This window comes from Mytilus edulis, chromosome 8 (genome assembly GCF_963676685.1).
Source record: "Mytilus edulis chromosome 8, xbMytEdul2.2, whole genome shotgun sequence".
In the NCBI taxonomy this organism is placed as follows: Eukaryota; Metazoa; Mollusca; class Bivalvia; order Mytilida; family Mytilidae; genus Mytilus; species Mytilus edulis.
The window spans coordinates 29,323,845-29,339,776 of NC_092351.1; the positions used below are offsets into that span (position 1 = coordinate 29,323,845).

Here is a 15,932-nt window from a genome sequence, read left to right on the forward strand (position 1 = left end):
AAATTTATTTTTTCAAAGAAACCCCTAAAAGTATTTTTTTTAGAACATAAATTTATAACTTGTCGAGCTGGCGGTGGTGGCAAATTGATGCTTAAACAGCAGAGTCTGATGTAACCTGCTGCCTGCTTTCAATAGTGTTTTATTAAGTCTTATAGCGAGTCCAACTGGTGTCCTACCTGCTTTTTTCTTGAAAGTAGCAATTCTTCGTACAATGAAAAAAATATTAGAACGATAGGTACAATGTGTACATTTCATCTGTTTTCTACAACTCTTTACCCCAGTGGAGATATCCAGTACATACTGGATATATAGTCGCATGTTAATTAATATGGACAAATAAAGGTTGTTCTATTTTTTCTTTTGCAAATGCCACTTGTTTTCCTTTCTCTTGTGTCCCTGAAAGTGAGACTAGATCGCCTTTAATACTTTGTACATAAACAGCATTGCCAAAAATATACAATTGAGAATATTTTCAATTTTGATGTGCATTATCTCCCTTATATCAATTATGGAATTGCATCTGCTCACAGTATTATAACCATATTGGCTATTTACATAGTCAGGGACGGATTAAGAGGAGAAGATGACAGGGAACAATGTTAGCATTGTCGACAATGCGACTTATTTCTTCATATTACTTTAAAGTGCCCTCAATACCCATGTTCAGTCTGAAGTGTTACACATAACAAGATATCAAAATTGATTTGAAACACTATACACCAAAGGTTTGAGTGAGTTTTTTTTTTCATCACTCAGCGTCTGTTGTCCGTCGTTGTCTGTTCACTTTTACAAAAATCTTCTCCTCTAAAACTTGTAACCAAACTAAGCCACAATCATCATTGGAGTTTCTAGTGATCCAGCCACCAAACCAAGATGGCCGCCTTAGCTTGAAATAAAACACAGGGGTAAAATGTAGAGTGTGGCTTTCATCTGTTAAACCAAAGCATTTTAATCAAATCTTACAAGGGGATAAAATTGTTTATCAGTTCATGGTCGATTTGCCCTGAAATTTTCAGACGTATCAGACAACCCGTTGTTGGTTTGCTGCCACTGAATTGGAAATTTACACAAATTTTGCAGTTTTTGATTATTATCTTGCATATTGTTATAAATATAGATACTGTTAACAGCAATAATGTTCAGCAAATTAAGATCTACAAGTAAGTCAACCTAGTAAGGAAACATTGTCAATTGACCCCTTCAGGAATTATTGCCCTTTATAGTCAATTTTTGACATTTTTTGTAAAGTTTTGTAATCTTTTACAAAAATCTTCTCTGCTGAAACTACAGAAACAAATTTAACCAAACTAAGCCACAATCACCATTAGTGTATCTAGTTAAACAAAATGTCCGATGACCCCGTCTACTTTCCAACATTGCAGATATGGCTAAAAATAGAACTAAGGGTAAAAATGCAGTTTTTGTCTATTATTTTTTTAACTTTTATACATAGATTAAATCTGCAAGGAGCAAAAACGTTCAAAATCAAGAGCTCCACATACGTAAAAACTGTTAGACAAAATCATTATAGGAGTTATTGCCCATAAACATACATTATACCATTTTTTTCTTCATTTTGCCTATTATCATGAAAACTCTTATACTTAGGTAAAACTTTTTTCTGTTGTCCCTTACTAGTATATGATTTTAATCATAATAGATAAATAGACAAAAAAGCACTTTAAATCACAAAAATTATCAGCAAGGCAAGATCTATTAAAAAGTCAAAATGTGCAAATATAGTTAGTAGACTGTCACTCTTTATAGAAGTGATTGCCCATAAATGAGGATTTTTGTTTAACCACTTTTTCATGTGTTTTGAGCAAAAACTAAAGAAGATAGAGTGAAACTATACAGAATAAAGGATCAGTAATACAAAATCAACAAATAAAGTCAATTCTCGTCTACAGTGTTGGAGTGTGTGTTGTTTGATATGCATATAGACCTAGGTGAGCACAGGCTATTTAAAGCCTCTAGTTTTATCTAAGTATCAAAATTAAACAACAACATAAATATGTAAAATTGTAATAATGATTTTTAAAAAGTTTTTCATGTTCTGTGAACCAATATCTTGCAACAAATGTTGATTTACACTTCAAAAATGCAATTTGTACTGACTGAACATACATACAAGTAATAGCTTTTCTAAAAAGCTTGCCGTATTTTAGCTGATTATATTGAGATCAGTGGTTTGTGAGTAGTTTATTTTTATTGGAATATTGCACTTCAAGAAATATGAAAACATGCGCTTTTTTCTACTAATTTGTCATTTTTGGTGTATTATTGGTCTACCCGTGTTATAATGGAAGGAGATTTTATAAAGTTGAGAATGGAAATGGGGAATGATATTATAATAAAATGTATTTTGTGTCTATAATCAACTTGATAAAAATAGCATATAACCTACAAGTACTTTTGAGGATTACTACTTGACAAAATGGACAACAACAGAAGGAAGTGGCGGATCCAGAGGGGGATGTATAAGGCGTACACCCCATTCCCCACCCCCCTTTTGCTCATTTTTTTTTTTTTAAATGATTAATCATACTAGACTATGTGAACTTTGCGATTTCCTGTGTACTCTATTTTTTTATATTTATGTGACAATTCTTTACTTATAAAGATATTTTTGGCTGGAATTTACTGATTGTCAAAGTAATGTGATTCGCTATGGTAGAGTTGATCAGTGCTTCGAAAAACGTCACTCAGTTGTTTTGAAATTCAAATTACAGTAACACATTGCTAAGTCTGAGGATGACAATCATGACACCTTCAAAGCGACATAGGATTGAGCAAGAACGTATTGACTTCTATTTCACTATTCCACCGAACAGGAAGTAATACTCTATAGACTATAACACTCTCATGAAAAAATTCTGAGGCAATATTATTTACCTACGAGAACATGTTTAACCCCAAATGCCATTGTCATGATTGATTGAATATATAAAAGTGCTGCTTTGCGTTGAAGACTAAACTCCAACCTTTAATAATTTACTTTTATAAATTGTGACTTGGATAGACAGTTGTCTTTGGTACTTACATACATGTATATGAGATCCAGTTATATCTATCTACAAGATTGAGCACACATTTTTTTTGTAATAAATTTAAAAGATAATTATTTCTATAATATCTGATAATATGTATCAGTTATTTGTGATTTTTCATTTGATGTGTACTCTCTGGTAATGTCAGTTTCAGCATGATCAGTTGATTGGTTGTGATAGAAAAAATGGGGCAGTTTGCAATTGTCATGTGCAGGTACACCACATGTGGATCTTCTTTCCCCTCTCATTTATAAAATTGTGCATGATATCTATCACAGAAACGCACCAGAATTTTGGTAAATGAAACACTTGTCATATTAAATTAAAGTCAGGGGTGGAATTAAGAGGGTTTTTCAGGGGGCCTGGGCCATCCCTTTTGTAGGAAAATTTTGTTTTTTTATAGGGAATCACTGAAGCATGACTGGAGTTGGCCCCTTCTTAGGCAGTCAATAGGCTCTCGCTTATGAAAATTTCTGGATCCACCACTAAAAGTTTGAGTATAGTTACATGTAGATAAGAATTTATGACATATTATGTTGAAATTTGCACAGATAATGAATGAAAAATAGAGTAAATTAAAAAATAGGCACTATTATTAAAAGCTTTCCTTGCTTATTCACAAGGACATATAATATCCTCCATGCTATTCCGATCTTAGTTTCTATTCATACATACATGTAGTCTGGTGCTGTTCCAAGTAGTTTTCTTTTTTCTGTTTCTTGAGAAGTATTTCTTTTACCTGTTCAGTCACTGTAAAGTGTTACAATTCCTATTTAAACGCAACACATAAATAGTGACCAAAAAGGTACAGCTATCACATGAGAGAAGCTAGAAAAAAGTAAAATGTATACATTTTAAACATTTTTGTAGGACCATGAAAATGGGGTATATAGATAGATATGCATAAAGAGACCATAGAACAAATAAGCAAACAAATTCAAAGGAGATGTACAAGTACATGTAACATGAATTATTATTATTAAAAAAAAGTCATGGCATGGCCAGAGACCCCAAACTTGACAGCATTTGGTGTTGAACAGGTAAAATGTTTGCATTGACAATAAATATAGCCTTTGTTTCACCCAGGTCGCCTTTCCCTAAATCAGCTATATTAAAGGTAACCACATATTTCTGGGCCGGGTTGAAAAATAAATGAAAATGACTTTGAAAAAAGCTTATAGAAAGACACCAAATTTGGGAGACATCTATTAAAATGTTTGAAATAATAAGAAAGTTGACAAGAAATAAGCTTTTTCAGATAATATACAGACTATTGCAGTCAGCCTCCTGAAATGTTTGCTTATACACTTTGCTTTCCTATAATGATTTAAAATCAGTGTGATAGTTTTCATGAAGAACACTGAGCGTACAGGTATTATGACGAGATAAATGTTGTGTTACATGTATCTACCCAAATAAGTAAAATATGAAAATTCTTGCCTCCAAAACCAGTGATTGATCTCCTGATTTATATCTCATCACTCTATGCAGATGCTGTGTGAAAAAAAAATTGACTAAACAGTATGCTTCTATCCATTGAGTTGATTTATTATTAATTATTTTGCTTTGAATACACCTTATTGCTACAATATGAATATGTCCACCATTACAAACTGTACATGTACATCACAAATATTCCATGTAAAATTTTGATGTTTTAATACAAAATATATGATGCCACAATGGAAAAGTAATTGTTGTACATGTATGACGTTAATGGTTTAAGAACGGACAGATTCTTAGGTCAGGTAGGACAATAAGGGGGAAGGGGGCGACTTCTCCAGTCATGCTTCAGTGATTCCCTAGATAATCAACCAAATAGTAATGTTTGTTACGAAAAAATATACTAAGTGTAAGACCTGATGATGTGAATAAATTGAAATCAGACATATCAAATAAAATTTTCAGTGCTTTTGATATATCAATGGGCAATCTGATGAGTTAAGACTTTTTTGACTGATTTTTATAGTTCGTTCTTATGTTGTACTGTTATACATGTACCACTGTCCAAGGTTTGGGGGGGGGATCAGAATCCCGCTAACATGTTTACCACGCCACATTATTTATGTATGTGTCTGTCCCAAGTCAGGAGCCTACAACTCAGTGGTTGTTGTTTGTTTATGTGTTACATATTTGTTTTCGTTCATTTTTTTATATAAATAAGGCCGTTGGTTTTCTGGTTTGAATTGTTTTACATGTCATATCAGGGCCTTTATAGCTGACTATGTTGTATAGATTTTGATCATCATTGACCTATAGTTGTTCATGTCTGTGTCATTTTGGTCTCTTGTAGACAGTTGTCTCATGGGCAATCATACCACATCTTCTTTTTCAATAATGACTGCTGATCACCACTGTGTTCATACTGGGACTATTATGGTCCAACAACCAGTGGCGGATCCAGAAATTTTCACGAGTGCAGGCCCACCAAATTTCCCCAAAAAAGATTGCATGCCCCCTGGCCCCCTTCTAAATCAGTCTCCTGACAGCTACAAAGAATAAATTATCAGGTACGAGTACATCAAAGATCATTAAACTATCTACCCCACATGCAAACATCTATTTGGGAGTTCACTGTATTGCAAGTTTTTTTTGGGGGTTCGAAGGATCGTATAAATGATTGCATTGGGGTCATTGTCAAAATATAGAGCTAAAGATAAATTATATAATTTGCAACAGCTGACACTATAGTATCATATAGTGCACTGAAACCCTTGCAAATAACAATACAGTGGTGCTTGGTGTAGGCTTCTTTGCACATAAGAAACCATATTGCTCACCTTGTAATTTTTGTATTCTTGTAAATAAGTATCGTCGGGTTTGTTTATTTACACCAGAAATCAATGAAGCGATGAATGCTGGAAACGAAATTACATCTTCGGTAAATTCCATGATTCTAATATTTTCTAATCAATATGTCCAAGCAATGAAAAATAAATCGTTATTATTTTTATACATAGAGCATACGTTTTATGTATTTACTATTTAAAATCTAAGCTTACGAAGAAATCTAACACAAAAGTATCTCAATGCTCGTCGATCTCAATCATTTAACCGTTTTAATACGCAGTTTAAAGTGTAAATTATACGCATTACTGTTCTATTTTTAGAGAATAGCAATAATACATAAATGTACAGTTTCTTAACAAAATAGCAACATAATTACAAGATTAAATCACCACATTATCACAAGATTATATAATCTGCACCAAATTGACAGTTTGTCGTGAGTTATCATCATAACTAATCACTATAGCAAATGAACACTTTATCATAATATGTACATATAACCTAGTATCATGATTTCAATCCGACCCCACTTACGGACGCGTTGAACATATAATGCATGCCACTCATTAATAGCCAATCAGACGTTAAAAAGACCTTCATTTCCCAAAAAATCATTCCGGAAACATCCGCGAAGCAGTATTTATAACCAATGAAATAACAGAAATTTCGTTAACAGATTTACCCGAACCTGACGTTTAGCCTCTGACTAATCTTACCGTATGACCATGATCAGACCGTATGACCATGGTCATACGGTAATGATATCCTGTTGTTGTTTGATAAGCCAGTCTATCCGTTGATTGGCTGATAACATTCCAATTACACATCATTAGACTTGCACGTTATATATCACTGTAGTCACTATGGAATACAAAATATGATAGATGCCAACCGATTTGAATGGTTCTCCACATAAAAGTGAGTAAGACCCAATCAAATCGGAAAAGACGCCCCTTAATTTACACGAACCATATATTTGTAAGACTATACTATACAACAAATAGTTTATTTACGTCTCACCATTAATATTACAATACATAACATAATACACGAATACATACAATAATATACAATATTAATGCCATTCTAAAAAGAATTATGAGAGACGGGATTAAAATATATATATATGTATATATATTGAAAATTAATAATTATAAATATCACTGTACAGCTAGATTAAAAATTTCCTTAAAATATTGATATTTACATTTAAGAAAAGGAAAAAAAAAAAAGTTTAACGATATAAAAATCGACGTCTTCTATCTAAAATAAATTTGCAGATTTTGGCACTATAAATAATAATACTATCACAGTTACTGGCTAGAACAATAGACAATTTATCCAGGTTGGAAAAATTTAAAAAGTTTGAGTGTTCTGACAGAATAATTTTAAAAAGTTCATTTCGCAGATCATCGTACAACGGACACTCTAACAAGACATGTTCCTCAGTTTCAACAATGACTACATGCAACTTTAAAGTAAATAGATTTATAACTTTGTTAATTAAAAGGTATTATGATATAATGATACATTATATTTGAATATGTTTTTAAAGACAATAGATAACATGGTATTGACACAAACGCATTTACCTTAAATGGTAATGACCGAATTGATAAAAAGCGGTTAGAAAATGCAGTTATGTGATTATGAAATACATGTATAATGAAAATCTATCGCAATAGATAATTAACCTCTCACACGTTTAAGATTATGTGCTGGTGGTTGTACCCCAGGATTGTACATGCGTCTAGTGTGGTAGGAAATCATATGCCTTTTATCACCGCTGGCTAGCCTGCTTGCAGGTGAAAAAAAAAGCCGAGCGAGGAAGTCTTTCTGCCAGTACATAGCCTCTGCACTATTCAAGGTTTCTGCAATGCCTCCCTACGACAGCACATGGTAACTAGGGGGATTAACGTCAAGCTATTCACCTTGCCCAGTAAAACAAAGCTGATTACAGAAACTAATACAGTCGTTTAACATGCTTGCCCTTCCAGGGTTGGAGCAGAAGTTGTTTTTAATGCAACTGACGCCATGCGATGCAGAGAATGACGTCTAATAAACCGATACCACTGTTTTCCCCCAAAAAAGTCACTTAAGTTGCGCAATGGAATGTACGCACAATGTATGAATGCGGAAAATGTGCTCAGCTAGCAAAGGAAAAACTATGATATAAACGTACTTGGCATAAGAGAAGCAAGATGGAACCAAAGTGGAGTTTTGACACTGGCAACAGTTGAGGAGATTCTATTCTCGGGAAACCCAAAGGAAAATGATTGCCACACCAAAGGAGTAGCAATAATGCTTTCAAACACACCAAAGAACTACAACATGTTTGGGACAACATCCCCAAGAGAGACATCAAAATAGTCATGGGTGATATGAATGCTAAGATTGGAAAAGAGTACAAGGAGCCTGTAATTCAGTGGTTGTCGTTTGTTTATGTGTTACATATTTGTTTTTCGTTCATTTTTATATGAATAAGGCCGTTTGTTTTCTCGTTTCAATTGTTTTACATTGTCATATCGGGGCGTTTTATAGCTGACTATGCGATGTGGGCTTATTTCATTGTTGAAGGCTGTACGTTGACCTATTGTTTTTCATGTCTGTGTCATTTTGGTCTCTTGTGGACAGTTTTCTCATTGGCAATTATACCAGATCTTCTTTTTTATAAGGACAGGGAGAAAACATAAGGAAAACATGGTCTAGGAGAAATAAATGAGAATGAAGTAAAGCTAGTTGAATTCTGTGAGATGAATGAGCTTGTGATAGGAGGCAGTTTATTTCCACATAAGAATATACACAAGGAAACATGGGAATCATCTGATGGAAAAACAAAAAAAATTCAGATTGACCACATCATGATAAGTCAGAGATGGAGAAGCTCACTACAAGACGTGAGAGTTATGAGATGAGCAGATATCAGCTCAGACCACCATCTTATCATAGCCAAAATAAAAACAAAACTTGCAAAAGGGACCAAAATTAAACAGAAAGGTATAAAGTATAATGTGGAGAAGCTCAAAAACTTACATCTTTAAAGATCAATTCCAAATCGAGCTCGGAAACAGATTTGAAGTACTTAAAGATGGGCCAGACCTGGACAAAAATGTCGAATGGGAAGTTGGAAGAGATATCATCAAGGAATTGTGTGAAGATGTACTTGGAAGAAAAACTTACAAAAAGAAAGATTTCATGTCACATAGAACATGGGATAAAGTAGAAAGAGAAGGAAAATGAAGAAAAAGGTAAACAATGCAAGAACAAGGCTCAGAAATAAGAAGCACAAAACAAACACCAGTTGCTCAACAAAGAAGTGAAAAAAATACTGTAGAAAAGACAAGACAGAATATGTAAATGACCTTGCAACTGAAGCAGAATTTGCTGCATCTAAGGGCGATATCAAAACCTTGAACAATATCACCAAAACCCTTAGTAAACGTAAAACAGCCAAGTCTAAACCAGTAAAGGATAAAGATTGAAAATCCCAACCAATCGTAATGAACAGATGGAAAGATTGAATGAATACTTCGTCAATGTCCTAAATAGACAAGAACCAGACCAACCAGAAAGAGTAGAGCCAGCTGAGGTAGATTTGAACATAAAAATAGATAACATTACGAAATATGAAGTGAAAAAGGTCTTCAAATCACTAAAGAATGGAAAATCTGCAGGCATAGATGAAAAACCACTTGAAGTTTTCAAATTTGGAGACAATGACATAATAGAATACAAACTCCTGAATAAGATCTGGCAGGAAGAAAAGATACCAACAGAATGGTTAAAGGGTTTGTTAGTGAAGCTGCCAAAGAAAGGAGATTTAGGGCTATGTGAGATTGGAGAAGCACAACACTTCTATCAGTAGCTAGTAAAATACTGTGCAAAATTATACTCAGCCGAATTAAAGATGCAAATGATTAGGTACTTAGAGACATACAAGCAGGTTTCAGATCAAACTGAAGCTGCAATGACCAAACAGCAACACTGCGTACCATCATTGAACCACAATCAGTGGAATGGCAATCATCTCTCTACATCAACTTTGTCGATTTTGAAAGAGCATTCGATAGTGTAAACAGTGGCAACTGCTAAGTCATTATGGTATACCAACAAAAATTGTGAATATGATAAAGGCGTTTACGTGGATTTCACAGTACAGGTGGTACAGGAATCATCATTCACTAATCCTTTCCATGTAAATACTGGTGTGAAACAAGGCTGAATACTCTCCCCTAGACTATTCTTGAAATCCATAGACTCGGTGACTAAGCAAGCACTAGACACTACACCAAGAGGTATACAGTGGAACTTCGCACAAAGGATAGAAGACCTAGATTTTGCAGATGATCTGGCTCTGTTATCTCACGGTTTGAAAGACATGAGAGACAAAACCACCGAACTCCATGAAATAGGAAATAAAATAAGGCTAAAAATCAACATCAAGAAGACAAAATTTATGAACGTGAAGACCAGAAAAGGTGGACCAGTGTCAATTGAAGGAAAAGATATTGAAGAAGTCGATCAGTTTACTTATTTAGGAAACATCATGGATAGAACTGGTGGGACTGATGCAGACATCAAGACAAGAATAAGTAAAGTTCGACAAGTTTTGCTATGCTGAAGCCAGTTTGAAAATCAACAGCATTTACAAAAAACACCAAAATTTGAATTTTAAACACGAATGTAAAATCAGTCCTTGTTTTATGGTGCAGAGACCTGTAGACTTACAGCAGAGTAAAACATAAAATCCAGGTTTTTATTAACAAATTAAATGCCTGCGCCAAATTGTTAAATTTTGGTGGCCAGAAACCATTAGTAACAAATACTTATGGGAAAGAACTAACCAGAAACCAGCAATTAAACGGCTTAAGAGGAGAACTTGGCAATGAATAGGGCACACTTTGAGGACACCTGTAGGTACCATCACTAGACAGGCATTAGAATGGAACCCACAATGACATCGGATACCGGGAAAATCATTTCACAGCTGTAGTAGATCAAGGAACAAGTAGCTAGAGGAAATTGGATATACCTGGAACGAAGCAGAAAGAATAGCCTAAAACAGCGTAAGATGGAAATCGTCTGTAGCGGCCCTATGTTCCACAATAAACGAAGAGGATTAAATCAAGTAAGTCATGTTTAAATTTGTTATTAAGTACCAGATTTATTGTATACTTATCGCTCATATGAGTATTATTTTTTGTTTGTGTTTTTTAGTAATTTTGGACAATTCACAATTCTCTTAAAGGGCATACAATAACAGGGGGGGTAATGACGTTGCTAACGTAAAATGTAATTGTCGCGACGTCAAACTATGACATATCGGGAAAAGGTGCATTTTTCGACTGATTTTTATCATTCAAACTGATTTGATTTGAAAACGAGTGCATGGACCCCTATTTTTTAAAACTACATTTTGTTTCATTTTGTAGGGTGACTATGTGGACCAAATTTGATAAAACTGTAAAAAGTGCAATTTTTTTAATTTTGATAAATATACAGTAAACAATTACGTTTTTTCTCAATTCATGACCATTTGAAAAATATGAGTTATTTCTGAATAAAAAATGCATACATTTTTAGGATACTTATAAAATACAGAAATTACAAATTATTTAACAAAAAACAGTTTGTGTTCATCTTTTAAAACAAAAACAGTTATGGCTTTCTTTCGAAAGGGAAAATACGGCCAAAATCCGAATATCGAGCAAATATACAAAATTTTGACCTCATTTAACTCAAAAAGTAGAATATGAAGGTATATTTTTTATTACATATTTGATTTAATCAGGCAAAAAAATACCCTATATGGAAATTTTCATCAAACTGTAAATACGGGATCAAAACTGTATCGTATGCCCTTAATATTGGTGTATCGGTTACAATGTAGGAGCATGTGATGTTCATTTTTATTTCCCACTTTTGCAGCTTTCATAATTATTTGATAGTTTGTTTTAATTTTGGTTCATTTATTTGTTTAGTGTGATGTCCTTTTTCGCGTCCTTTTTCGTTGAACTATTACACATTTTTGTTTAGGGGCTAGCTGACGACCGCTTCCAGTGAGGGATTTTCTCGCGGTGTTGAAGACCATTTGGTGGTCTTTGGATGTTTTGGTGCTCTTCAGTCGTGTTGTTGTTTCTTTGACACATTCCCCGTTTCAATTCTCAATTAATGCAATTTGATTTTGTTCTAAAAATCCTTGTGACGTTACGGGTGATGTTCGTGTCTATAACAGACGTGGTTCAAACGCTACAAAAATACTTGTAGAATAAGTAATGATCACTTTTTGCAAACCATTTGACCTCTTTTAAAATGATTCATTTCAATCTAATTCTAATACAGATAAAACGAGAACTGCGGTCATGATCACCTCCCCCTTCCCCCTCAAATTAAGATTATCTCAAGTAACAGTTGTCAGACCACATTACTATGGACATCGTGTAAAGTTCATTAATATCCGTCAAGTAATTTATAAAGAATACCGATAACAAGGAAAATGGACAGACAGAAGGACAAGGGGGTTCCCATATTGCCCAAAACTTTTTTGCTGGGGGATATAACTATATGTTTTTTTAAGGAAGAAAGAGGTTTTTAAACAATAACTTTATTGTGCTCTTTCCATTTCATCCAATACAGATAAACTGCCAAGATGTGTAGTTTCCAGAAGACTAAGAGTTCACGCGTCGAACATTGAAGAGTTGGTGAAACGTAAATAACAGATGCTATAGAAATGATCGAATGTTTCTTATTCAATAGTTTATACGACAACATTTTTTTGTTTGGTCTAAGTATAAACCACGAACGAACCTTTTAGGTAAGTTACGCCCCAATCATCGGTGGTGTCCTTTTTTAGGGTTTCGGGATAAACACCTGCTTTAAAAAGGTAATAATTTGAAACTGCTTCATCAGTGTATACAGCAAGTACTGTGCCAAGCGCAATCAGGTCTTTCATTCGGTAATTTTCCGTGGTTTCTGCGGGACCCGAATGGCGGGTTCGGTTGTTCTCGACAACTATCGGTATGGTCACCTTGCTTCCAATGGAATTATTTATGCAGTCTTTGTAAGTACCAACCAAACAGTTTTTACAAGAATAACATGACAGGTTAATAACTGTCAAATTAGCATCGTCCAAAGAAGAAGAAAACCTGATGCAGACTTCTAATACCGGAACGGGTTTAACAGATATTGTGTTACGATCTATACGCTCGACATATCTAAATATTCAGCGCTTACAATACAGTGCTTTAGTGCCCTTTAAATGTTTCCCGCTGTATTTAAAATAATCTGCCGCAGATTGTATTACTTCGTTCTCAAGAAAAATTAACAGCCATGTCTACTTGATTCTTTAAAAAGCCCCCGGCTGCGTCATAATGTCCCTTTGCGTTCGAAGTTTCGAAATAATTTCGAATGAAAAATTCATATCCGTGTTTGGAACAAATGTCGATTAACATTCCAAAACAATTTCGTGACTTATATTGAACCATAACTTTTACATCATATCGAATCGAATCTAAATACTCCTTGACAAGGGTTTGAATATTTTGGGTAAAAAAACTTATCATGTCTCTCATCCGGGCTTATTACAAAGAAATGCTCTGTGATAATACATGGAATATCCGGCAAACTTTCTACTCCGTCTACCTCCAGAATTGCATGACGATTAATTACGGACACATGCATCTATACTTCGTGCGCTGAAAACTTTCTTTGCAACAGTAGTTTTCGGAATAGTAATGAATTAAGTGCATTTTCTGACAACAGTAAGTTTTGTATTCGAATTTACAGTGATGTATTTGTACCGTTCCCAAGATACATTGGGAGAATCATCCGAAACATTTAACTCTTCGTCTGTAAATTTTAAGAACGAAGTCCACATTTACTACATTCACGATGAAACACGCCTTCGAGTAAGAACTATTTACTTGATCCTTATCACATAAAGTAGCAACGGCGATATCAGTCAGATGTTCATAAATAGGGTACACGTTTTGCTCGAAATCTAAACTGTTCGGAATCATGTATTTTTTCTAAACTCAATTGTTTTTGAAAACTAACATCTGACTTCTATGAGGTAGCGACAATAGCAGGTAATACAATCCTTTGGTCTTGCTGACCGGACAAAATACGGCTTTAATCTCTCAAATGGTCTTTGGTTCATTTTTATGTTTGGAATATTTATACACAAGTCATTAAACTCTTCAGTTTGAGATTTATCAAGTATATATATAGAATTTTTTAAGAATTGTTTTGGGGCCAATACGAATACGCTTCGTGTAATTTTTGTTTCCAGACGACCGGAATGTATTAGGATCTGTCCAAAAATTGTACGCGATTTTCTTTACTAAGGTTTATCACTTATAAGATAAACCAATTTAATGAAAGAGATTTGATTAATGTATTTATTTTCCTTAAATGACATATTTTATCATTCGGATCCGCATCTCGCTTCCGGCTTATAAACATCACGTGACTTCAGCCTCACAGTTGAACTAGCCGCTCTGGATAAGTGAAAGTTACAAAAGTTTCAAAAGACAATCGTCAAAAAATCTTCGACATCCGCAACTTATAGATTTCTAATCAGATATGAAACCACCGAAAAGGCCTCGTAATGTTCCCAAAAAGGTTTCACAGCAGCCTACAGGTCCAGCAAAGAAATTTGGAAAAGGCAAAGTGCCGTCAACACGAGGAGCACTTTCAAAATCACAGAACACGACAAGAACCGTTCAAGTGTCTAGAGCAGCGACAGATTCTAATTTGGCAATTGCTAGGTGTGCAGCTATTAACATTGTATCAGACGCACATCAGGAACCCCCATTCGTGCCTTTCAGGATTCAAGATGAGATGGATACAGAAAGTCCAAATAGCAACGAGGGAGACGCACTGGACAGACCAAGGGAAGATTTGTTACCACAGACTCCACAACCTGGCCCCAGCGGGGTGATGAGTCCAGCAAACAACAACCTTGGTATGTTAACTGTCTCAAATGTTTCTCACGGGTCGGCTGCTGGGTCTTTAGATACTCGTTTACAAGTGGACCAATCCCCTTCATACATTTCAAGTGTTTTCGATCCCATTTCATCCCATATTCCGGTCAAAATTAAAGAAAAAATATGGAACGGTGAATTTATTGACCTGAACGTTCTTCTAAAATCCACCCGGGACCTTTTAAACGAGCAAAATTTAGAGGGTGAACTGGTAGTTAAAGGGGGTGTTTTATCCCTAGTTAACCAAAAGAAAAGTCCCATAAAAAGTATTTATATCTGGACTTCCGCATTCATGATTTATGGAAGTGTCATGCTTGAAAAATAGCCCAACAAAGGTCTGGAGTTTTTCAAATACATGCAAACAGTCAGAATGGCAGCCTCAAGGGGTTACTCTGGAGGCTGGGTTCATTATGATGAGCAATTTAGGTTACGTAAAGTTTTTTCCCCCTTTTCTTCATGGGGAGTTGTCGATATGGAGCTGTGGTTACTATGTGTATCTACTCCGAACGTTAGTCCTTTTTTTAACACAGGAATTTCAAATATCAATAACCATCAATCGCATAGTGGGAATTCATCGACAAGTGGGGCGTCGAGTCAAAATGTAGGACAACGACGCGTGTTTACATGCAGATTATTCAATAACAAGGGTACTTGTACATTTGGCAAGAATTGCAAATTTGCTCACAAATGCTCGAAATGTAATGGTAGTCATCCCTATTTAGAATGCAGAAATTAATTCCGCTTTGTTTTTGTTTACCTTGTTTTTGTAAACATCTTTTTTCCTAGAAATTATATTTAGATATTGTTATGTGTGGCTTATTGAAGGGAAAACGGTAGTATTTAATTTTCCCAGCATTAGGTTGGCCTTTTGTGTACCCAAGGCAGGTGAAGGAAGTCAAATTAGGAGCGCTGTGATTGGATGTAAGGGTACAATATATTTTTTTATTTATCTATGAATAACTGCAGTGTGTATATTTACAATATAAATTTTAAAACCTATTGAAATATTTTCTAGAGAATTATTCGAAAAGACTTGCAAAATTTCATAAATTTGGTGCAAAATGACGGTGGGCATGGATAACATAAACAAGCTCCGTTGGAAGTTGGT

The 15,932-nt window shown here is 34.7% G+C and overlaps 1 protein-coding gene across 1 annotated transcript; it reads left to right on the forward strand.

Moving 5' to 3' along the window:
* Window positions 1-4,042: 4,042 nt before the first annotated feature.
* On the forward strand, window positions 4,043-15,318 carry LOC139484024 (uncharacterized). Its single transcript, XM_071267747.1, has 6 exons — window positions 4,043-4,090; window positions 7,055-7,072; window positions 9,064-9,108; window positions 9,349-9,670; window positions 10,097-10,432; window positions 14,422-15,318. The coding sequence occupies exons 1-6, from the start codon at window positions 4,043-4,045 to the stop codon at window positions 15,147-15,149; spliced, it is 1,497 nt and encodes a 498-aa protein (XP_071123848.1). The 3' UTR covers window positions 15,150-15,318.
* The last annotated feature ends 614 nt before the right edge of the window (window positions 15,319-15,932 follow it).

Bases quoted from the DNA above. Each gene is read 5' to 3' on its own strand.
- LOC139484024 (XM_071267747.1), top strand. From the start codon at position 4,043: ATGGCATGGCCAGAGACCCCAAACTTGACAGCATTTGGTGTTGAACAG. The intron at 9,671-10,096 runs GTGAGATTGGAG...TGAAATCCATAG, and splicing joins GAAAGGAGATTTAGGGCTAT to ACTCGGTGACTAAGCAAGCA. The intron at 10,433-14,421 runs GTAAAGTTCGAC...ATTTCTAATCAG, and splicing joins AGACATCAAGACAAGAATAA to ATATGAAACCACCGAAAAGG.